The 23051-nt window shown below is 51.0% G+C and overlaps 1 protein-coding gene across 16 annotated transcripts; it reads right to left on the reverse strand.

Annotated features, from left to right (window-relative positions):
- Positions 1-21: 21 nt before the first annotated feature.
- Positions 22-21646, reverse strand: SMARCC2 (SWI/SNF related BAF chromatin remodeling complex subunit C2). 16 transcript variants are annotated; one of them, XM_082741690.1, is made up of 30 exons: positions 21298-21495; positions 19049-19168; positions 17988-18073; positions 17460-17541; positions 17266-17358; positions 16601-16670; positions 16305-16374; positions 15457-15532; positions 14886-15017; positions 14665-14780; positions 14167-14291; positions 13052-13111; positions 12913-12950; positions 12497-12627; positions 12138-12209; positions 9241-9354; positions 8643-8796; positions 7863-7955; positions 7511-7627; positions 7357-7419; positions 6754-7012; positions 6357-6518; positions 6014-6078; positions 5732-5867; positions 5484-5650; positions 4526-4660; positions 2740-3118; positions 2336-2419; positions 1991-2056; positions 22-1447 (listed from the first exon to the last, which is right to left on the reverse strand). In XM_082741690.1, the coding sequence occupies exons 1-30, from the start codon at positions 21406-21408 to the stop codon at positions 1371-1373; spliced, it is 3453 nt and encodes a 1150-aa protein (XP_082597816.1). In that variant the 5' UTR covers positions 21409-21495; the 3' UTR covers positions 22-1370. The 16 variants fall into 16 exon arrangements, with proteins under 16 accessions (XP_082597816.1, XP_082597815.1, XP_082597804.1 ...); XM_082741689.1 differs by having other exon boundaries at positions 7511-7630; XM_082741678.1 differs by having other exon boundaries at positions 1991-2419; positions 7511-7630; positions 21298-21646.
- Between the last annotated feature and the right edge of the window lie 1405 nt (positions 21647-23051).

Genomic DNA, 23051 nt, shown 5'->3' on the forward strand with positions numbered 1-23051 from the left:
GAAGCATTCACAAGATGGAACTGAAAGCAAATTAATTTATAAAAAAAAAAAAAAAAAAAATGAAAAAAGGGAAAAGAAAAGGAAAAAAAAAAGAAAATTTACAGATAACCTTGAACAGAAGAAAGGTGCCAAGACGCAGAGGAAGAGAAACACTGGGACGTGAGGAACAAAGGCCTGGTGGGAGGGACCAGGGAGAGCTGGTGGGAGGCCTGGCGTCCTGGCTGCCTTCACATCAAGGATGAAGAAGGGAAAGGTGGTAGGGGAGGCAGTGGAATCCAGGGAGCAGAGCCAAGCTGCAAGCTGGGGGTAGGCACTACCCTGGGTCGGGCACCCCTCCTCCACTGTCCCCAAGTCCCAGGGAACCCCTAGCTACCAGTCAAGGTTCTAAGGATCTTGGTGGAAGAGGTTAGAGGGGTGACCCACCAAGTAATAAGAAGGAGGTGCTTAAGTGCTTTTTTAAAAACTCAGGTTTTTACAATTCCCCATCTTCTCTAGCTCCCCTCTCCCATGTCTTCTAGGAGCCCAGGGACTGGGCCCAGGGAGGAGGAACAGTGCTCTTTCTTCCTCTATTACCTATCACAGGAATCCCCAAAATACATTTCCCCACCAAATACACATACGCTGACATCAACTACGCAGGTGACTTTTAAAAACACAAAACTGACATTCAGGGGCAAAGGGGTCATCAGCTGAGCTGGGGTGGCCTAAAACAGCGACACTGAGGAGGCAGCAGTAGAGATCAGTAGGAATAGACTGGGGATGGGGTGGCCGAGGGAGTTTGGGAGTTGCTTCGGGCACTAACAAGGGGCTGGAGGAGACAGACTCTGCACCCTATTCTATCCCCAGAGCTCTCTCCCAGAAACCTTAAATCCCCTTTATCCTGTCACCTCCCTCCAAAAAATGGAATTTTTTTTTTTTTTTTTTTTTTTTTAGTGGGTGGAGGGAGCTCCAATGTGGCTTTTTTATATCTCTCTACTTCCTTTAAAGGGCTTCGTTTTTTTTGTTTTGTTTTGTTTTGTTTTTTCTTCATCCATAAAAAATGCAGTAGTTTTGAGGGGTGCACCCTTAAAAGTGGTTAATCAGAACCTTGTATAAACACCTTTCCCCAGCCCTTTCTTTGAGGGCAGCATCCCCATCCTATCCTCTCTCCCAGACATTAGAAATATCTTTTAAACAGAAGTCCTTGAATAATCCGATATAAAAATGCACGCCTCTGCCAGGCATGGTGGGGGCTTTGGAGGGGCAGGAGGAGCTTTCCTTACGTAGTGATGAACTCTCCAGGCTGGGGAAGGGTCCCAGTGGTGGGGAGAGGGCTGTTCCTGGAAACTTGATCTCCATAGGGGGTGAGAGAGAGAGGTCTGGCTGGCTCCTCACTGTGGAGGTGGCACAGGGGTGACTGTGCCTGGGCTCGGGGCCGTGGGATCTGGAGGCAGGGGGGTACCTGGGTCTGTGGAGAGAAGGAAGAGGAATCAGCCAGGTGGGCAGCGGAGGGGTCCGGACCCAGGCCACCAAAGACAAACAGGACGGGGCACGCATGCAATGGGTGGGTAGGTGACCGAGGCAGCCTTCCCCCAGCGCTCTCTCCCACCTCACAGCGAGAAAACTGAAACACCCCAAATCTTCCTGCCCCCAAGGGAACTCTCTCTATGGGGCGTTTGAACGTGATGGGAACAAGCAAGGGGGTGCCAGTCATCATGCAAACAGGTAGCTGTTTTTCAAGTTTACAACTGAGACGCTGTGCCTTAGGACTCCTCCGTGACCCACCAGTGAAAGGCCCCAACGTCATCCTAGAGGTGGCGGCTGCCGGGGTGGGGAATGGCAGAGGACAGCCAGAGAGGCCCTTCCCCCTGTGTTCTAATTTACCAGAGCGAGCATTCAAAAAGGATGGTGGAAGTTCTATTACCTAAGCCCTTCCCCTACCTGCCCCCCGGCCCCGTCCCTCCATGTGGACCCCTCTCCCTCACCCTTCTCCCTCCAGGACCCTTCTCACCTGGCAGTGGGCTGGCACTGGGCAGGAGGTTGCCCTGAACAGCTGCCACAATGGCAGGGCTCTGGGCTGCGGCGGATCCGAGCCCCGGCCCGAGAGGCAAGGAAGATGGCATGGTGGTGGTCGCCGGCAGGTTAGGGTGTAGAGGGTTCGCCATGGACACAGGCAGGTTAGGTGGGGGGAGAGTGCCCGGGGCGAACGGGAGATGGTGGTGATGCCCATGCAGGTTAGGAGGAGGGGGCAGGTTAATACTGATGGAGTCGGCTAGACTACCAAATGGGATGACGGATGGAGCAGGAGGAGGAGGAGGAGGTGGCATGCCGAAAGGCAAACCCAAAGGAGCATTACCCGCCACGCCTGGGTGCCCGCTGCCTGGCACTGCCCCTGGCATCATTGCGGGAGGAGTTTGTTGGTTGGGGAACGGTGAGGGGCCTGGGAAGAAAGAGAAGAGACCAAGAAGCTGAGAGGCAGAAAATCTCCCTTCTTGACTCACTCGCACAGCCAGGATGCTCTAGCCACGCCCCAGCACCCATTTGCCTGACGGACTCAGTGGTAAATCCTTAGAACAAAACCTCCAAGGCCTGGCCCTGGGGAGGGACCCCTGTTGGCTCAGGGATGTCACAGAGGTGAGCCCATCTGCAGAAGTCTCTAGTCCTGCCCTGTATCCCTTTTGAGGTGGGAGATAGGAATGTTCACCCAGAGGCCCTCAACCCCACCCCTGGTCAGCAAGAGTTCCAGAAACCATCACTTACCATGGGGTCCAGGGGGGGGTACCCCTGGTGGGACTGCCCCAGGCTGGGGGGCTCCAACTGGTTGCTGCTGCTGTGGCCCCGCGGCTGACCCTGCCTGCCCAATCTGTTCAGAGGGGCCCAAGCTTCCGGGGGGAGCCCCACCGCCAGCAGGAGCAGGGGCGACAGAGGCTGGAGCCATAGCCAGGCTGTGAACCACGGGCGGCCCAGTGCCTGCAGGTGGGACCGGCTGGGAGCCCGGGGGCAGGGCTGGCGGGGGCTGCTGCTGCTGTTGGTGCATTTGCTGGAAGTGCTGCTGCCGGGCCCTCATCTCTGCATACTTCAGCTGCTCCATATGGAAAGCTTGTCTGTCGGCCAGGAGCTGCTGCCTCTGATACTCCAGCTGCCGGGTCCAAGTGAGTACTGTTACCCATTACCCATGTGCATAAAACCCTGCCCCCTGCTCCGCCCTCCAACACACCCTGTCTCTCCTGGCCAGTACCGGCACCAAATGCAGATGCAGACCTCATGCTTGGGCTTCCTGGGCCCTGCCCTGTCCTCCCCACCACAACCCCCAGCACCCGATCTTCTGGCTGCCTGCATGACTTCTCACTGCAGTGGAGTTCACCTAGTAGGAGCCCTTACTCATTCCAGCTCCAGAGCTCTGAATCTGTCATTTGTTTCTTCTCTTTTTTAAAGATTTTACTCATTTATTTGAGAGTAAGAGAGCACACAAGCAGAGGGAGCGGCAGGCAGAGGGAGAGGGAGAAGCAGGCTCCCCACAGAACAAGGAGTCCAATGTGGGACTCAATCCCAGGACCCTGGGATCATGACCTGAACCAAAGGCAGGCACTTAACCAGCTAGGCCACCCAGGTGCCCTCTGTTATTATCTTCTTCTTTTTTTATTATTTTTTTAAGATTTTATTTATTTGTCAGAGAGAGAGAAAGAGAGCACAAGCAAGGGGAGCGGCAGGCAGAGGGAGAGGGAGAAGCATGCTTCCCCCAGGGCAGGGAGCCCGATGAGGGGCTCAATACCAGGACCCAGACATCATGACCTAAGCTGAAGGCAGATACTAAACCAACTGAGCCACCCAGGTGCCCCTCTGTCATTATTTTCATTTGGAAAATGCCTCCAGTTCCTGTCAACTCATGTTCTCTTCTTCCCTCAAAATTGCCTAAATACTCACCATTCTTAGGAAGCCATCACAGATCAACTCTTTAGCCTCTGAGCTTTGCCTTTATTTTGTTATCTCTCAGGACTTTTAATCTGAATTTGTCAGATACCTTAAGCATTCACTGTTTTAGATGCCTCCTTACTGAATATTGGATGTCTCCAATTAAACCGCAGGTTCTGTTAGGATCCCTGTCTTGCATTTCTTTTTATATCATCTCAGAAACAAAATGGTTCAATACCTTGTCCCTCCCATCCCCTTACCAAGTTCACCTTCTGGATCTGAAGCCCCTTCCCTCTCATCATCCGTTAAACCTACTTGATGGCTCAACAAATACTTATTTACTGAAAATCCAATGTACATCAAACACTGGTCAAGGACCTGGACATGAGGCAATGGAGAAACTGACTAGAATTTCTGCCCCAGAATGTCAACATTCCGTGGGACCTGAGGTTCCAGGTTTCACCAGTGGGCCACTTGTCCTATACTGTCCGGGGCGATTGCCTTCTCCTCAGCCGTGAAGCCCTGTCACTCTCAGTCTCCTGCCACTGCTGCTCACCCCCCCTCTAAACACAGCCCCCGTTGGGTGTCAAGGTGTGGCCCTGGGCTCCACAGGCCCCCAGGGGATGGTACTCACTGCCTCCCGCTCCCGGTCCATGATGGTCTCTAACTCTTCAAAGTGCCGGAGTTTGATCTCCAACTTTTTCATCTGGGTCTCCACCAGCAGGGCCACCAGCGATTTGATCTTCCTCTCCTCCACAGCGGCCAGGTGCTAGGGAAGGCAGAGAGGGTGTTGTGTGAGCGGGAGGGGCCCACTGGAGGTGGGCTGGGACAGAGCGGTAAGGCGGCAAGTTTTAAGAAAGAACTGGCTGTCGGGCGCCTGGGTGGCTCAGTGGGTTAGGCCTCTGCCTTTGGCTCGAGTCATGATCTCAGGGTCCTGGGATCGAGTACCGCATCGGGCTCTCTGCTCATCAGAAAGCCTGCTTCTCCCTCTCTCTCTCTGCCTGCCTCTCTGCCTACTTGTGATTTCTCTCTCTGTGTGTCAAATAAGTAAATAAAATCTTTAAAAAAAAGAAAAAATGTCTGTGGTCACAGCCCACAGAGTAGCAAAGGCTTCACATTCTTAAAAGTACATGAAAGGGGCGCCTGGGTGGCTCAGTGGTTTGGGCTGCTGCCTTTGGCTCGGGTCATGATCTCAGGGTCCTGGGATCGAGCCCCGCATCGGGCTCCCTGCTCCGCAGGAAGCCTGCTTCCCTCTCTCTCTCTCTCTGCCTGCCTCTCTGCCTACTTGTGGTCTCCGTCTTTCAAATAAATAAATAAAATCTTTAAAAAAAAAAAAAAAAAAAAAAAAAAAAGTACATGAAAAAAAAAAAAGAGTGAAAAAAGATAAGACAAGGTCAAATAACAAGAGGATAAAACCAGGCCTCATGGCAAAAAGCTTCAAATTGCTTTGAGAAGAGATGATCAACTCTCCCTCTCAGGTCAAACTGAGAAGGAAACAGGTCAGCCTTATGGAAGCAAGTGGGGAAGCATTTTCCCGCAGGGGTCATGAGATCAGAGAAGGTGGTGGCGTCTTCCGGGACCCTGGTCCTCACCTTGGCCTTCACTGCGGCGGCGGCCAGAGCAGCAGCGGCAGCGGTGGACAGATTGCCCTCCCCGATGTCCCGCTCCACCTTCGTCTTCCTCTCCCCCTCTGACTCTACCACATCCTTCAGCACTTCCTCCTGCCCTTCCTTTGGCTCCTTCTCCTTCTCCGTGTCAACTGGGCCAAGAAGAAGGTAGGGTTAGGGCTGTTGCCCACTTCCGTCCTCTGGACACCCAACTACCATGCTGGAAGCCTCACCTATGGGGTCCCCGTCGCTCTTCTCTGATTCCTTCTCACTGTCACCTTGTTTCCCTCTCTCTTCGTCCTTCTTGGGGACCTCACTGGTTTTCTCCTTTGTTTCTTCTTCGGCAGCCCCAACTCCTTCTCGGGGTTCCTGAGGTACCAGTGAAAGAAAAGTAGATGGCATCAGGTTGGCTGGTCCTGACACAGGGGCCAGTCTGGGAAGTGATTATGACTTCCCTCCCCACACTGCCACGCCCGGCCTCTCCACCCTCCCAGCCCAGCTCATTCCTGCTGCACCTTGGGCTCCTTCTTTTCCTCCGTGGCCTGGCCCTCTGCCCGCGCCTCGTCGGTCCCGCTCTCCTCTGGGCCCAGGGGAAAGAGAAAATGGGAAATGTCTGATGCAGAGGCTGTCCCAGGATCGCTTTCCCGAAAGCCCACTCTCCTAGCCAAAATCTTAGTGCGAGGGTTGGCAGGGAGCCACAGCTCCTAAGAGGGAGTTCTGGGGAAGAGAAAACCCCCACCAGTTCCCCACGTTGGTCTTGTGCTCTGAGGACAAGGCGAGGCAGGGATGGCACGGGGTCACCAAGTGGCGGGGGCTCTCGGTCAAAGGGGAAAACTCTGGGAACCCAGCAGTCCTCACCGATCCGCTCAGGCTCGTCAGAGGTGGTTCCTGCGATACCGCTGCTCTCCAGACCGAAGGCTGGGTCAGCCTTGCCTGTCACTTTGGCTGCCTCCTCCACTTTCCGAACGTGGGCCTCCACCAAGGCTGTGGGCACTTCTTCCTTCATTTTGGAGAACTCTTCTGCAAGATCCAGAAAGGACAAGGCTGGGGGCAGGGGCAGGCAGGCCATTTTGGCTGTCCCTGTGAAAGCTGCCTCAGAAGCCCATCTCTTCCTCTAGGCCAGCATGGAGCTCGACAGGTGCCTGAGCGGACGCCAGCGGCAGACAGTGCCAGTAGGGCAGCCAAACTTGAGGGTCTTTCAAGGTCTGAGTAACCAGCCTTTCAAACCAAAGAGGCCAGGACCCCTCCACATTACCTAGGGCCGACTTCGCAGCAGCAGAGGCGACTCGAGGATCGACGACAGAGGCCAGGAAGGCAACAGTGCTCATAACAGGGTTGCCTGACTGACTGAAGGGGATAGGCTGGTAGGCCAGGGGGCCCAGGGAGGCCTCTGAGTCCTCCAGGTACGGGTCTTCAATGGGAAGACGAAGAAAATGCAAGATGCACTCATCCTGCGTGCGGCTTCCCACGTGCTCTGACACTTTGTTCCAGTCATCTTTGTACATTTCCAGTGCCTGGTGGTAGTGGTGGAGACACAACTTCCTTACTTAGCCACTTTCCTTGAAGGTCAACTCCCCCCATCCTACTAAGGGCAGCGGGCTTCAAAGCTCTCTGTGTTGTGGTATTTGTGGATTCTGCTGGGTCCCAGGGGAATCTCCAAGTAGCACTACGAGAGGATATGGAGTTAATGAAATGGCCCAAATGCCTGGCTTGGAGCTGTTCCCTGGGGCAGGTGCAGCAGGCATTGGGGAAGAGAGAGACTGGGGACGAGATCACGCTCTGCCCACTCACGAGTGCAGCTGGCACCCAGGCCACTTCCGTTTTTCAGAGAAAACTCTCCTTTCCTTGCCCCAATTACCTCCAGGAGGAGCAGGGTCTCCTGTTCTGTCCACTCTCGAGTGGCACTGGCCGCAGCTTTACTCTGCAGGAGATATGGGTGTGTCAGAGAGAGGAGCCCATGTCTACTGGAGGGTGAAGGCACCCCTGCCCGGAGTCAGCCCACACCTCTGTACCTTGGAGGGGACGTTCTTCTTCGTGTACATGTCTGTGCGCAGGCCAAAGTTCTGCATGTCTGTCGGTTTCTCTTTGCCCTTGTCAGAGAAGTTGAGCATTTGCTGGGAAGCAGAGGTCTGCTATTTGCGGAGGGGAAAGAAAATGGTGAGGATGGGTGACCCCGGGAGCCAGGGGCGGACAGAGAGAGAAAACAGACAGAAGGAGCTTCCTTCCCAAAGCCAGGGACACCCCTGGGTGGGACTTCCTCCCTCACTGCTGTAGCTCCTCTGCTCTCACATCTCTTCTCCCCGGGCAGGGGCCCCCCAATAAAGGGGCAAATAAGAAGCCCAGCGGGGTCTACACCCCACCTACCAGCTCTGGCTTGCCCTTAGCCGTCTCTGGCACCAGGTCATCCAGCTCTTTGCCCTTTCGCCCAGCCTTGGTATCAGCATCAACCTGGCGGCCCTGGGGGACAGAGCTTGGCGTCATGGAGGCTGGGCGGAAAATGAGCAGGCCAAGGCCCTGGAGGCCTCAAGACCAAATGCTGGGCGGCTCACAAGCTCTGGGGGCACTCATGCCACTGTTCCGTGTTCCCATCATGATTAATTAGATCTGTAGTTGGCATGATCCCCATTTATGTTCACAGGGAACTTTATCGTTTCCCTCAGGAGCTGGACAGTTAGGTTCTAATCCTAGATTTGGTACTTTGTGACCCTGGGCAAGCCACATAATCTGTCTCCGCTTAATATCTGTAATGATGGAATGGAGGTGGAAAAAAAAATGGAAGTGATGATAAGTATGAGGCAAAAATGAAAAAAATGCTGGAAATGCCACAAAGTTAAAAAATTTCATGCAACTTAATTTTCAGCCATTTTTCTCTATCTGTTCCACGCCCTACACTGGCCTGTCTGCTCCTCAAGGACAAGGAGCATCTCTTCTCCCTCAGCAAGTCCTTGCAGTCTTAGGTACAGAGACTGAGAGAGGGTGCTAAAAACACGGGGCTGACTCCTATGGCCCTTTGCATCCCATGGAAAAGGAAGAAGCCTCAAAACACTCCTGAACCATTACCCTAAAAAAACAGAAAAAGAAAAGTCCAAAGAAGCCCAGTTTTTCCCAGCACCCCCACCCCGCCCCCACAGCCCCTCACCCTACCTGCGGGGTCTTCGGCTGTAAAGGCACCAGCCCGGAGGGCGTGTCTGCCAGGACATGGAAGTGAGAGGTGGGCGGAGGCCCCATCGGGGTTGGTCGACTCTCAGCATCCACCTGGTAGTTAATAAGACCCCACTGCTCTAGGAAGGCATGGACCCTGGCAGGAGAGAGGTGGAGATAGGGTCACGTGGGGCTGCCGGAAAGGGGTGGGGTGGGGCATAAAGTTCCCTCTCCCCAGCCCTCTTCTCTGCCCATTCTATTGCCTGGCGAACCCCTAAAGGCCAATGACATCCAGGCGTCTGCCTCCAGCCGGGACCTCTCTCCATATCCACCATCTCCAAACATCTCTTCCTGGAGAGTCAGGAAAACTGAACCAGGATCCCTCAATGACAAACGCACTCCTCCCTTCTTCCACATGCCAAAGAATGCCACTGCCATTCCCTCAAGCCACATGTGCCCTGAATGTGGACTGTGCCTTTCTCTAGAGGTGGGTTTTTTTTTTTTCCTGTTTGTTCCCCTATGCTCTTCGCTGCCAGCTCTCCTTCTGCCAAGAAGCGTCTGTGGCACCTTACATCCCCCCTCCCCTCAGCTGCAGACCCACCTCATGATGGCACAGACATCCCCGGCCAGGTTCCTGCGGCAGGCGGTGGAGGTAAGATATTCCTGGGGGTTCAGCCGGTAGGTGTCAATCATGAAGTTTCGATAAGCCAGGTAGCTTAAGGGAGGCGGGGAGAGAGAGATGAATGAGAGGAAGGAAAGTAAGTACGCTGAGGACTGAGGGGTAGGAAAGGTGATAAAAGAGTGGATGGTTCCTCCTGTGTGACTAAAGGAAACAGAGTGGGTCACAGGCTGTGGTGAACACGGGGTCCGCCATGTGCTAGATGCAAGGGTTTCCAACGTTGCCACGTTTGCCTTGATGGAAGTGGGATTCACTTAAGTGAATCATCTCCTGGGCTGTACTTGGGGAAGTTTTCGTCAAACTTTTCATCAGGCAATCAAAAAGCAAGAAAAGGTACCCTTATTTCCAAAGGCAGGTGTTAAGGGGAAGACTTTATCCATGCATCCGACTGTAGTCAACATGACGCACTATAAAGGATATATGTTTTGGGGCACCTGGGTGGCTCAGTGGGTTAAAGCCTCTGCCTTCGGCTCAGATCATAATCCCAGGGTCCTGGAATCGAGCCCCACATCGGGCTCTCTGCTCAGCAGGGAGCCTGCTTCCCTTCCTCTCTCTCTGCCTAACTGTGATCTCTGTCTGTCAAATAAATAAATAAAATCTTAAAAAAAAAAAGAATATATTTTTTTACTTTTTAAGCCCCACACTTAACAGGGAACAGGTGTGGAGCTTGCTGAGGAAAAAAAAGTATATATATATATATCTGTATTTTCTTTTAAAAAGATTTTGTCAGAGAGAGAGAGAGAGTGAGCACAGGCAGACAGAATGGCAGGCAGAGGCAGAGGGAGAAGCAGGCTCCATGCTGAGCAAGGAGCCCAATGTGGGACTCGATCCCAGGACACTGGAATCATGACCTGAGCTGAAGGTAGCTGCTCAACCAACTGAGCCACCCAGGCGTCCCTATCTGTATTTTTTAATTAGAGAGAGAGCATGCACAGGGAAGGGGCAGAGGGAGAGAGAATCTTTTAATTTTTTTTTTTTTAAGATTTATTTATTTGAGAGAGTGTGTGTGAGTGGGGGAGGGACAAAGTGAGAGAATCTCAAGCAGGCTCCCCACTAAATGTGGAGCCCAGTGTAGGGCTTGATCCCATAACCCATGAAGTCATGACCTGAGCCAAAATCACTAGTTGATGCTCAACTGACTGAGCCCCCCAGAGCCCCAAGGGAGAGAAAGAATCTTAAGCCGGTTCCACACCCAGTGCAAAGCCTGATGCTGGCCTTGATCTTATGACCCTGAGATCATGACCTGAGCCATAACCAAAATCGGATGCTACCGAGCCACCCAAACACCCCTAGAATATATATACATATATATATATTTTAAAGATTTTACTTATTTATTTGATGGAGATCTCAAGTATGGGGAGAGGCAGGCAGAAAGAGAGAGAGGAGGAAGCAGGCTCCCGGCTGAGCAGAGAGCCCAATGTGGGGCTTGATCCCAGAACTCTGGAATCTTGACCTGAGCCGAAGGCAGAGGCTTTAACCCACGAGCCATCCAGATACCCCGAATACATATTTTGAGGGTGGAAAGATCTAAGTTCAAATCCCAGTTCTACCATGATATCCTCAAGCAAAGTACTTATTAAAATTTTTTGAACCATGGTCTCCTAACCTGTAAAGTGGAGTGTCTGCTGAGCAACAGAAAGACCTGGAAAGATCTAGTACAGTGCCAGGCACATTTCAGCAGCTCAGCAAATAGTAACTATTGGGTGCTACAGCATACAGTTTGAGAACATGAGCCAGTCTGAAGGACTCAGATCCTGGTTTTTCTACTCACTGTGTGACCTTAATCAAGTGATTTAACCTCTCTCTGCTTCTCTGCTCACTTCCTCTTTGTATCTCAGTTTCCTAATCAGTAAACTGGAGAGGAGAATAGGACCTACCTCTAAAGCTGATGTGAAGATTAGTCAATGCCTATAAGACACTTAGGATAGTGCCTGGGAGATAGTAAGCTTTCAGGAAATGCAGGCACTTATCACTATTTACTATCTTAACCAAGAGAACAAAGTGTAGAACAATTCTAGATCAGGCCCTGCCTACGCTTGTCACCATGTTATTACTCTTTTCTCTTGCAGAGAGCAAGCTTCTTCATATATACTGCCTTCCCCGGGAAGAAGAGCAGAGAACCATACCATGCTCCAGGGAAAGAAATATGGTGGGAAGGCAAGATGGCCCTAGAGAGGGGAAGCTGAGGAATGGCTGGGAAGCAAGCTCAGGGAGATCAACACTTTCTCACCCTTCTCATTACATTTATCCTGGAGCACCCCTAGCCATAGGAGATTCCCAAGACTCAGTCAAAGCTAAATAGGTTTTGCTTGAAGCAACACCCAAGCCCCAAGCCTGTACTATACACAACACTTCTCTCCAGAGAGCCTTCTCCATCCCTTAATTCAGAGTCTTGGATCTTCATAGTTCCTCCTCTTCTTTTTCTATTAAAACCTACTTTCAGGGACCAGCAAGGTCATTTACATTTTAGTCAGAGCTATTATGTATGCTGAGGATACCTGTGTTTTGGATATCTTAGTAATGATGTAAGGCTGTGGACTCTGTTGAAACAAATGGAGGCATCAGAGCAGGTACCCATTTTGTACAGAAGACCATGCTTAATGTTGCCCCCAGGCAATCCTAGAGAGCACCCTACTGGGGTCACAGTGCTGGGCTGGGGCTGCCTGTGGACAGAGATCATGTCTTTGCAAGAGGAGCACAGTGGCTGGCTTTTGCAAGGAGCACAAGAAATATCTGCTCAATGGGATATTGCTGGATCAGGAAGGATTATCAGGGACAGGAGGGAGAAAGAGTGTCGTGAGCTAAAATTTCCTTACATTTCTGGAGTCTTGGACTTGTTCTTGCCGTTAAAGAACTCAGGGAGAGCCCTCCGCTCAATGGCATGAACACTGCAAAAGAAGACAGAACAGATTCAGAAGGCACTGGTGGAGAGATGGGAGCCTCAGAAGGAAAAGCCTAGATGGGAGGGAGGGAGAACACAGCAGTCGTCCCTTCTTTGGGGAGACCATCCCCCAGGGGGTGAAGACTCAAAGATACGAGCTTCCCTAAAACCAAAGTGTTCCCCAGTCTACCCGGCTGATGAAGAAATAACTTATTTGGAGACAGGAAGAGGAACAACATGTTGGCCCCAGAGGCAGGGCAAAAGAGAAGCAGGGAGGCATTGGAGTGACAATACCTGTTATAGTCAAACCAGGCGGCGTAGCTGGGAATGATGATGTGGTGGGTCTGCTCGGTCACGTTGTCCTCATGGAGGTCCGGATTCTTCGTCTGCTCCCCCTTGTTCCCCGTACTGTTTTCATCCTCATCCTAAAAGTATGGAGGATGCTGGACACTCAGCATTCCCATTATGCCCCTGGCAACCCTCTGCTTCTCCCACACCCCAGGAAGTGGGCACTAAGGGTGGGTAGGGAATGAAAAGTTACAGGCCCCAGAACATGGAAAGGGTCAGGGTTTTGAGTTTTGAACAATAGCCAGAATTAGTCTAAGGTGGGAAAAGTCCAGGTAGTAGAAAGCTCTGGGTAGAAGGAACTTTATAAGCACAACTCAGAATCCCGTAGAGAGGTAGAGAGGGCCTCTCTAAACTGGCTCCACCTTGCCCGTGGTTTCCATGCTTTCATCCTCCTGCTCATCTGAAAGAGAGAGACAGGGAAACAGAAGGTTGGAGCCTCCTGATGGGCAGGAGAATCCCACTCTCTGAAAAGGCTGGCAGCTGGGCACCCCCCATCCTTACCCAGGTCAGTCATGGTGCCTCCTTTGACTGGGGCAGACTCTGAATCCTTCTTAGTGTTGACTGCCAGGAGAGAGAGTCATTTTATCAGACAGGTTCTGCCCAAACCAAACCCTTATACCTCTCCACCTAAGTTAACAACTCTAGAGATCTCATCTCCCCTAAGTTTCTCCATTGGATCGCAAAAGGTGGTAACTCCCTCTGGGCACAGTCATTCTAGGCCTTGACACTCACTTGCCACTTTCCCTCCTTCCCCCACCAAAAATTCACTTAACTTTTTTCCTGTAAAGAAGCATCTTCTACTCAATGGGAACTCATAAGGCATTCCTGTCTTTGACAGGCTCCTCTGGTCCCTGTCTGTGAGTTCTTAATGGACCGAGACCGAGTCTGATCAAATCCCTGTGCAGAGTTGTGGCTGGATCTTCAACATTTTTTAAAGCACAGGGCTTCCCTTAACTGAGTCCGTACATGGCAGCTCCAGAGAAAACACGAATACAGAAGAGAGCCGTGTGATTGAAGAGAGCCCTGTGATTGACAACGGGGTGGGAGCCAGCGCTCCTCTCGCTCTGTGGCCCCCGCCCCCACCCCTGAAATACGCGCCAGGATATTTGCAGCTCATCCATGGAATACAGATCATAGTCCCCCTTTGGAACTGTACCACCCTCTAACACTGCAGAGCAATGGTCTCCAAAGTGGGCTTTTCCCATAGGATGCAATACAGGCAGAATACAGGCAGAGAATTGCAGAATTTCTCTTTGTATTTGTATTTTAATCTTATCCTTTACCTTTTCCCACTTTTACGTGACATTTGCATGTGTTTCATAATGTTCCTAAAGTAACGGTACATACATATACGTACAACGGTATATACATCTAACTTGTGCTTCAACACTTTCCTGCTGAGGGTACGTGATCAAAAGCAGTTTGGAGACAACTATCATCAGGCGCAAAGCACAGTCCACAGCTCCCATATGGATAAAGTCAGAGGACTGTCCATGATGATGAAAATAACTTTAATAACCAGCTAAACTGAAAGGGAAGGTCCTCCTGACCTGGAACTGGGCTGGGGAACTCAGCCCTGACAGAAGGTAGGTCCCAGGAGCTGGTGTGGCCCATACCTGTTTTAGGCAACGTCACCTCCTCTACGTTGGGGACTGGTGAAGGCTCATCCATGTCCTTCGTCAGGTCTTCTTGCTCCTCCTCTCTGTGGCCACGCTTCGACTTGGTGTAAGGTGTCGAGGGACTGGGAAGGAAAGGGAGTGAAAGATAACCCAGTCATCCTTGGACAGGAAGTCCCTGGAAGTTGACATTCAAGGGGAGTGAAGCCAGAGAGAACCCCAAATGTGGAGCTGAGCATACACAGAAACCAATCACTACAGAGTACTCAGAAGGGCAAAGGCTTCCACCAGAAGACTTAGCTCTGAGTTCACTAGTGGCTGCAACTAGAACTAACAACTGGGGAGCTAGAGAAGACCTCATCTTCCCTCTCAGAACATCCAGGAATCTGGCCTACCCCAGCAAGGGCCAGCTGGGTATGGGAAGGAGTTTGTCCTTCCTTCCTTCAACATGGCATGGAGAGAATGGTAAAGGTGGGGGCAGGGTAGGAGCTGGCATACCCTTTCTTAGCATTTTTCTTCTTAGCTTCCGGGGTTGGTGAAGGAGAGGGGGAGCGCTTCCTCTTCTTATAGTTCCCTCCTTTCTTGTCCCGCCGATCTGAATCTGGGCTGTTCACCTGCAGGTTGGAGAACTGGAGTGAACGTAAGCCAACAAGCCCCACTGAAGACCTATCCCAAGGCTTCAGCTAAGGGACCAAGGAAGAAAGAAGAGAAATTTTCACCTCATCTGTCAGCGTCTTAGCTGATATCTTCTTTCGGCGGGAGACAGGGCTTTTGTCGTCATTTACCTCGTAGTCTTCCTCGTTCATCCATTCATTGAAAGTGTCTGTGTCCAGAATCCACTTTGCATGAACCTAAGTATAAAGGTATGCTTTGCTGGAGAGAAGTCTGAAAGCCACAGCTGTCTAGGCACCCTTGACGAGAACCCCAAGGACATGGGCTCTCGAGCTTCACTTCCGAAGAGTGGCCTGGTTCTGGTACAGTCATGGTGAGAAAGGGAACACAAGCAGGGGGAGTGGGAGAGGGAGTAGCAGGCTCCTTCCAAAGCAGGGAGCCTGATGCAGGGCTGGATCCCAGGATCCTGGGATCATGACCTGAGCCAAAGGCAGACACTTAATGACTGAGCCACCCAGGCACCCCTCGTCTATTAAAAAAAAGATTTCTAAGTAATATCCACATACAACGTGGGGCTCGAACTTAAACCCCAAGTTCAAGAGTCGCACACTCTACCAACTGAGCCTGCCAAGCACCCCCTGGCATAGTTTCTTGGGCCAGGAGACAAGAAGGGCTCACCTTCCTAGGTTTCTCAGGAGTTGGAGCATCTTCCACAGCTGCTTCGATTTCACTGGCTGGGATCCACGTGTCGTAACTGCCACAGGAGATTGAGTGTGAAGCGGGATCAACAGGATGGAGTCACGGAAAAGCAAAGTGCAGATCTTTTACTTTTTCTACTTATAAAAAGTATAGGGTTGATGGGTTCTTTCTTGGTATGGCTATTTTTCCAATTAATATTGATATCCTTTCTTTCTTTTTCTTCTTTCTTTCTTTCTTTCTTTCTTTCTTTCTTTCTTTCTTTCTTTCTTATGGTATTCTTTCCATTATAAAGTAATAAAAACAACTCCAAAAAAAGGAAAGAGAGAAAAGAATCACCCAACATAACTATTTGGTATGTACTTTTTCTCAGCAAATTTTTCCTGTACAATTTTGTTTTTACATAACTTCAGTGTTATTTTATAATCACACTTTTTGCATTTTATATTTATCTACAAATTATCCATGTGATTTCTTTTTTTCCCCATGTTATTTCTATCACTTTGATGGCTGCATAATAGTCCACTCAGTAGATATGAAAACTGCTGAAGCATTTTCCCACTGTTAGACATTCAGACTGCTTCTAACATTTATCGGAGATTATACTGGAATAACTATTTCACATATAAAGCCCCAATCTTTTTAGTCTAACCCACATGGGATAAGTCCAAACGTCTCCCAAGACAGAAAATTCTCATAATAGAGAGGAGGAGAACAAATTAACAGAACTAAAAATAACCCCCAAAGAGTGTCTGCTTTCTTTGCTAGATGTTCTAAGGCTTCTCAGTCTGGCTCCTATACTTAAACCTACCCCAGGACCCTGTCCTCACCTGTCAGGATAGTAGCCCCAGTGCAGAAGAACCTGCTTATCCCGCTTCATGACTGGTCGTACCCATTCCTCTGGGGATAGAGACAGAACAATGAGAGATATAAGCTAAAGGCATACACAGAAAATAACTGTACACAGCTCGTGTTGCAGCCAGAGACCTGGACACAGGAACATAAGGCAATAGCAGGGCACAGCATCAAAAGGAGAGAGGAGCCCAGGCCTTGTACAGAGACTGAATGGTTCCCAACTCCTTGTCCAAGCTGTCCACTGCAGAGGTCAAGAAAACCCAGGTCTCACCTTCTTCCAGGTTCCCTGGGACAGGATACACAACATGGGAGGCATTGTTCTTATCTTCAGTGACTGTTCCCTGGATGCCAGGAGGAAAAGCAGGTAAATAGTCCCCTCTGAAATACTCATGGGTGTAAATAAGCCAAAATAAGACCTAACCACATATCTGCCTTCCTAATCATGTTTTGCTCAGAATGGTATTAAAGTCAGTTTGCATTTTTTAAACACACACCAGCTGAGAGGCAAAAGGAAATAGCTAGGATAGTGCTAATAATGAAGAAAAACTAAAGAACTAAAAGTTGCTACAGATAATCCTCTGAATACATAATCTGCACATGGGAAATGTGAAGCTGCCTGTCCCCAGCAATGGCATCTGCTTGTTATTACAGAGTTCCAGAGTAGATGTTTCATTTCTCTGAAATCAGGCAATCTCTGGCTTTCCTAATCCCCAGGCCAGTGCAGTCTCTAGAAACAGGGATCTAAGCCTGTCAACTGGGAAATGGGAGTGAACTGAGAAAGAGACGCTCAAGGCTTTAACTCTAGTATTTTTTCAAGTAGGCAGAGCCGCCTTTGCAGTAGAAAATATGTCACCCAAAGGACAGCTTATTGTACTGAAAACATCAGGAAAAAAGAGTCATGGAGTTTCCAAAACTTCCTCTGACCCACCCACTCACCTGGTGTCTCTTGATAATGTCCTTTAATTTCCCCAGCAGTTTGGGTTCAATTTCTGGGCACAGAAATATGTTAGGTCGAGACAGACAGTTATTCTGTAGGGAGAAGAAACAGATGCAATGAGATCATGGGAAAGGCGTGTTTGGGATTTTCACTGAGGGAAACGAGATGGACAGGGGAGGTTCTTGACTATTACCTGCACCAAGGACTTCTCAATGGTCATGAACATTTCCACGTTGCGGTCCATGCGTGATGGATTCTGGAAATCGTAACGCCGCCTGGAAAAGAGTCAATAATCTGAGTGATTTAGATCAGGCTCAAGACAAGGTTAGGGTATGTGGCTTTTTAGCATGGGAAATCAGGATGCAATCTTGCTCAAAACTGCTGTCAAAATGGCCTGGGATCTGGGGTTCACTGATCTCAACTCCAAATCATTTTGTACTTCATCCGAAAGGACAAAGAGAAGCTTGAGATGTCAACCAAAGAATTCCCTTCCCTCTGTGATACACACACCAATGCACACACACATGCTTGTTCACTCCTGGAGACTATTTTGGTTCTGTCAGCCACCTTTCTGACCCAGCACATCAGGTCTACTGATCTAGCAAAGTAAGAGACTCACAAGAATATCTACTCATGCTCTCCCATCCCAAGAAAGACCCAGGAAATCATAAAGGGGGAGTCCCCCTAAATGTTAAGAACCATAGAGAAGAAGAATTCTCACCATCCCTGGTCACTCTTGAATTTGTAGGCAGCTGCAAGTATGTGGCACAGGGAGCCTCCTGCTTTGAAATCTAGGAAACATTTGATCTACAAAATTGAGACAAGAAAGAAGAATGTGAGAGTTATATCCTGAATTCCCTTACTAAGAATCCTTTCACAAAATCCCATGCTGAACTAACCTTGCTCTCAAAGCTGGAATTCTTTTTTCTTTCTTTTTTTTTTTTTTAATTTATCTATTTATTTGAGAGAGGGAGAGAGTGTGCTGAGGGAAGGGGCAGGGAAAGGGAGAGAGAGTCTTAAGCTGACTCCTCATTGAGCATAGAGCCTGATGCAGGGCTTGATCCCATGACCCTGAGATCACAAACCAAGCTGAAATCTAAAGTTGGAGGCCCAATCAACTGAGACCTCAAAGCTGGAATTCTTTAACCTCTACGCCATGGTATCACGTGGCCTGGAAGGCGGCACGGGGAGAAACCAGTATTCATAAAGCCCCACCTTGTGCCATGTACTTACAGGGTTACCTCACTGACCAGTACAGAAACCCTATAAGGTAGAGATATTAATCCCATCCAGAGATGAAGGAACAGATACTCAAAAGGTTTAAACGGATTCCCCAAGATCACAGAGATACCAAGAGGCAGAGTCAGAATTTGAACACAAGCCTACATAAATCCAAATCTTGTACCCTTTTAACCATGCCATGAGAGTTTCATATATGAGCTTCGACACTCTCGGATAACCTGCTGAATGAAGTTTTGTGGGTTTTTGTTTTTTTTTTTAAGATTTTAAGCAATCTCTCCACCTAACGTGGGGCTCAAATTCACAACCCCCAGATCAAGAGTCGCACGCTTCACCAACTCAGCCAGCTACGTGCCCCTTGTTGCATGAAGTATTATGAAGACAAAGGGAGTGGTAAACTGGGGACTAGGGCAAGCCACTGACAGCCTCACTAGGGGCAGAGATAATAGGCAATTATCAAATCTCAAAAAAGCATGAAATTGATAAAAACCCCACAACTCCCTCTCCAGTTTGGAGGATTCATTCCCTGGCATTTGCACTCACCGGCAGTTTCGTGAGCGGTGCATTGCTGACATGTTTGCCAAAAACTTCTTCCTGAAACTGTAGCAACTGTACAACCAGGCTAGACAAGGACTTGTTGGTAGGTGGTTCAGCTTGGATATACTAGGGAAACAGAGGCAAAGGGAAGAAAAGCAGACCCCAGATAAACTATCCACTATCTTCTTATTTCTTCCCCCAAGGTTCTGGAAGCATCTGGGGTAGGAAAAAATAGTGTCTTCTTCTCCCATATGTCTAGTTTCTATAAAGAAAATGGCAGAAGGGAAGCCCTCTAAGCCCCTCACAGTAAGTTGAAATTCTGCTGCCCCCAACCCAGCCTGCCAGCACTCAGTGCTGGAGGCAAGTGGGGCTTCCTACTTTCAGCTACACTCTGAAATTGGAGTTGAAGGACCCTGATTTCTAGTCAACAGCACTGAGGGCTATAAAATCCTAAAGGTTCGTTAAGTTCAGGCAATGGAAGGAGTGTCTCTGAGACTCTAAACAAGACAACAGTGTATTTCTTGGGAGCAACTTCTTGGAAGGCCAAGACTCCCCCTAACTTACTAGGGGTTACAGGGGGTTATAGTCTTATCAGACTATAGACTATAGTCTTATTAGACTCTCATAGCTTAATAAGAACGGTGCAAGGAAGTGAGGCAAGACAAACTAAGAGAATGAGCTTGTGTGTTCTGTTTCTCCTAGGAACTGGGCACAAATGTCTTTGTAGGCTCTCCTAGAAGGCAAGAACCAAGCTACCACCAGCCTGGTGAGAAAGAGCAAGGAAACATCTCTCCTTTCTGAGGAAATTGTATCTGATACAGGCAACCCTGGGCCTTCTTACGCATTTCCATGTTATGCTACCTAGTATCCTAGCCTCCTGTTCTAATTTAAATCTGAGCCAGGAGGCTAACTTTCTCTTTACCTTTTGACCCCTGTTTCCTCAACCCTAATCACAGAGTAAAGTGCTCCTCTCAGTGGGAGATGTAAAGAGAGCCTTGAAGGAAAAGGTAAAGGACAAAGAGCTAAGAACTTGAAAGCTGAATTTGAAAGCTCACAGGCTGTCAATCCCCCCAGGGCTAGAGACTAAGCCCCTAGACTGATCTCCCTTCCAAAAGGTCAAAGGTGGAGGCCTGGGAACCAGAGCCTCACGCTGGGGTACAGGCATACCACAGACCCAACAGCTGTTTGTCAGGATTCTGACACTCAGAGAGACCTCCGAGATAGGCCAGAACCAGGATCAGAGGGGTGTACTCCTAAACCACCCATCACATTTCTGACAGGCTGGAAAGCTGGGCAGGAAGAACTGGGGAGCTAAGGAAAGCCAGAAAGAGAACCTCTAACTGGGGGTAGTGAAAGGGAAGAGGCAAACCATCTCCACAGAAAAAACCCACGTATAGATATTCCTTTCAACCAGGCCTAAAGACAAAGACAACACCAGGAAGAGGTCTGACAGAAAAGTCAGGTAGGGCTTTTTGAACCCTTTGTTCACTACCTTATTATCTCCAGTTAAAGGCTAGGGGGCTGGAGATTTAAAGCGTGTCTTAGCCTCTGAACCCCAAACCAAAGGCAATGCAAGGCCAGGTGGTCGGATGACTTCATTGTGAAGCTGAGGGATGGTTTAAGAGGTCGCTGCCCAGGAACTGTTATAACCTGGCTCCCAAGGGGTTTTGTTGTCCCTTGGGTGGAGGTGGGGGACGAGCAGTGGAGACAGGTGTGGGGGCTTCTTCAGGCTGATGAGCAGCCAAGGGCCTGCTCTGTGGCTGTTTACCCTCCTGCTTTCATCATCTCTCCGAACATACACAAAGCACTAGGGAGGCCTCAGCCCTGCCGGTACCTGGCTCCGTGGAGAGCTCTGGCGGGCACCGTGGCGGGCACGCTGGGGCGGGCGAGACGGGGCGGGGGGGCATCGGGCACCCAGTCCACCCTCGGCCGCCTCTCCCGGAAAAGCCCGGAAGGCTCTGGCCCAGGGGAGGGTGGGCGGCTGGCACCGGGACCCGCCGGGCAGTGGAGAAAAACAAGGGGCAGAGGGCGCAGCAGGGAGGGCGGGGGCTGGAATCCCAGGCTGCGGGGGGCGGGGGGGGGCGGTAAAAGAGGCTGGGGGAGGGGCGCGGGGCGCCGGCGGGCGCGCTGGGGCTGCTCCCGAGGCCGCGGGGGAGGGGCCGCGGGCTACCCGAGGGTGGGCAGGATTCGGGGGGGCTCCGGGGCCGCGGTCCCTTTGTCCCGCCCCCGGCCCCCGCGCGGCCCTGCCCGCGTACCTTCTTGTAGTTCTTGCCGAGCCAGAGCCTCACGTTGTCGAACTGGGTCACGGTGTCCGCGGCCTCGTAGTACTTCACGTTGGGGCCGCCGTCCTTCTTCCGCACCGCCATCTTCTCGGGCTCGGGCCCCGCCGCCGCCCGCCCCGCTCAGCTCAGCTCCCGCCTCCTCCGCCTCCTCCTCCGCCCGCCTCCCGCCGCCTCCCGCCGCCGCGGCCGCCGCCTCCCGCCGCCTGGGCCGGCCCCGGCCCGCGCAGCGCCCCCTGCCGACCGGCCGGGCACGGCGGCGGCCAGGCTCCCGACGCGGGACCCACCCTGGCGGCCTTCCCGGCGGCGGCGGCAGCGGCGGCGGGAGCTTTGGAGAGGCAGCTGCTTCCTGGAGGGGGCGCCCACTCTCCTGAGATCTTTCTCTACCCAAGGCGAAGGCTTTCCCCCTCCTTGCCTCTCAGCCCAGGGAGTGGGGTACCTCTCTAGCCTACCCCAAGCCGACGTCCGTCTCTGGAGGAACCCCCAGCTCATAGTTCCGCGTGGTCCTTACCTTGCACGTTCCCAACCCCACGGAGCCCTTAATCTTAAGGAACCCCAGACCCCTTTCCCCAGGAAGTTTCTTTCTTTAATCCATCCCCAGGACTTCCCCGTTTCAACTCTTCCGGAGTCTCCCTCACCCTTAACACCTTGCCTCAGCATCCCCTCTCACTCCTTAACCGGAGGAGTCCTCTAGCCGCCACCCTGGGGCCGAGCCTCTTCCCTCCAACTGAGTCCTCTGCAGGCCGCCATCGCCTTCTAAATAATTTTGCGCTCTTTGAGACCCCAATCTTGTCTGGGCGGGAGGACCCCCCCCCAACTCCCTCTCTGGGTCACCCGCTCCATCCGCTTGTTCCTTTGAGTGGCGTAGAAGCGAGGTAAGGGGCGGAGGGCGGGGGGTCCCAGGGTGTGTGCATATGGGGTCGGGCCGGCTTCCCATTGCTACATTCCCTCCGTGGTCGCTATGCGGACCCCTTCTGTAAGCGCGCGGCGAGATATGGTTTTGGAAGTCACGGTGGCCGAGTGGTTAAGGCGTTGGACTCGAAATCCAATGGGGATTCCCCGCACAGGTTCGAATCCTGTTCGTGACGGCCGCTTTTTTCCCCCTTCTTCAGGATACGTAAAGGGGACCCCCCGCACACGTGTCTTTCGTGCACTTCCCTTTCTGTCCCAGAAATAGAAGCCGAGAAGTCTCACGCCTGAATTGGGAGGGGGGAGAGAGGGAGGTGATCAAGGGAAGCTTAATCGTGCACAACTGTACTGGCTGCTAAGACACAAGACACTTTCTGAATCCTCTAACTTCGGGTTTGTTAGAACTTGGGCACACGTTTCATTCTTGGGGACGGGAATGGCAAAGGATTTGGTTGAAGAAGGGTTAGGTTTTTGAAAATCTGAATGCCTGTTGTGATATAATAGTCAAAATTCGAGTTTCCGGGAAAAGAGGGCACCTCTGGGTTTCATGACTGGAGGTGTGATTATAACTGAGACCCAGGAAAAGGCTTTTCTCTTCGGATTTCTTTGAGGAGGCTCATCTCAGATATCACTGGGCTAGGAGGAAGTAGCCTGTTGAAGGGTAAACACTACAGATCTAGCTGCAGCTGGAGTGTAGGAGATACTTTTTACTGATTGCTCATTAGGTGCCAAGTGCTGTTCTAAATTATTCGTGTATTAACCAAGCTAGGGAATTCCTTTTTAAACCTCTAACCTTCCTGTATTCACCTTATCTGGTTCTT

Source organism: Mustela nivalis, assembly GCF_964662115.1.
Source record: "Mustela nivalis genome assembly, chromosome: 7".
NCBI lineage: Eukaryota > Metazoa > Chordata > Mammalia > Carnivora > Mustelidae > Mustela > Mustela nivalis.

Coding starts and splice junctions, on each gene's coding strand:
- SMARCC2 (XM_082741678.1), bottom strand. CDS start 21,408: ATGGCGGTGCGGAAGAAGGACGGCGGCCCCAACGTGAAGTACTACGAG. Junction 16,375..16,600: donor CCCAGGGAACCTGGAAGAAG/GTGAGACCTGGG, acceptor CTCTATCCCCAG/AGGAATGGGTACGACCAGTC. Junction 5,868..6,013: donor AGGAAAAGAAGGAGCCCAAG/GTGCAGCAGGAA, acceptor CTGGTACCTCAG/GAACCCCGAGAAGGAGTTGG.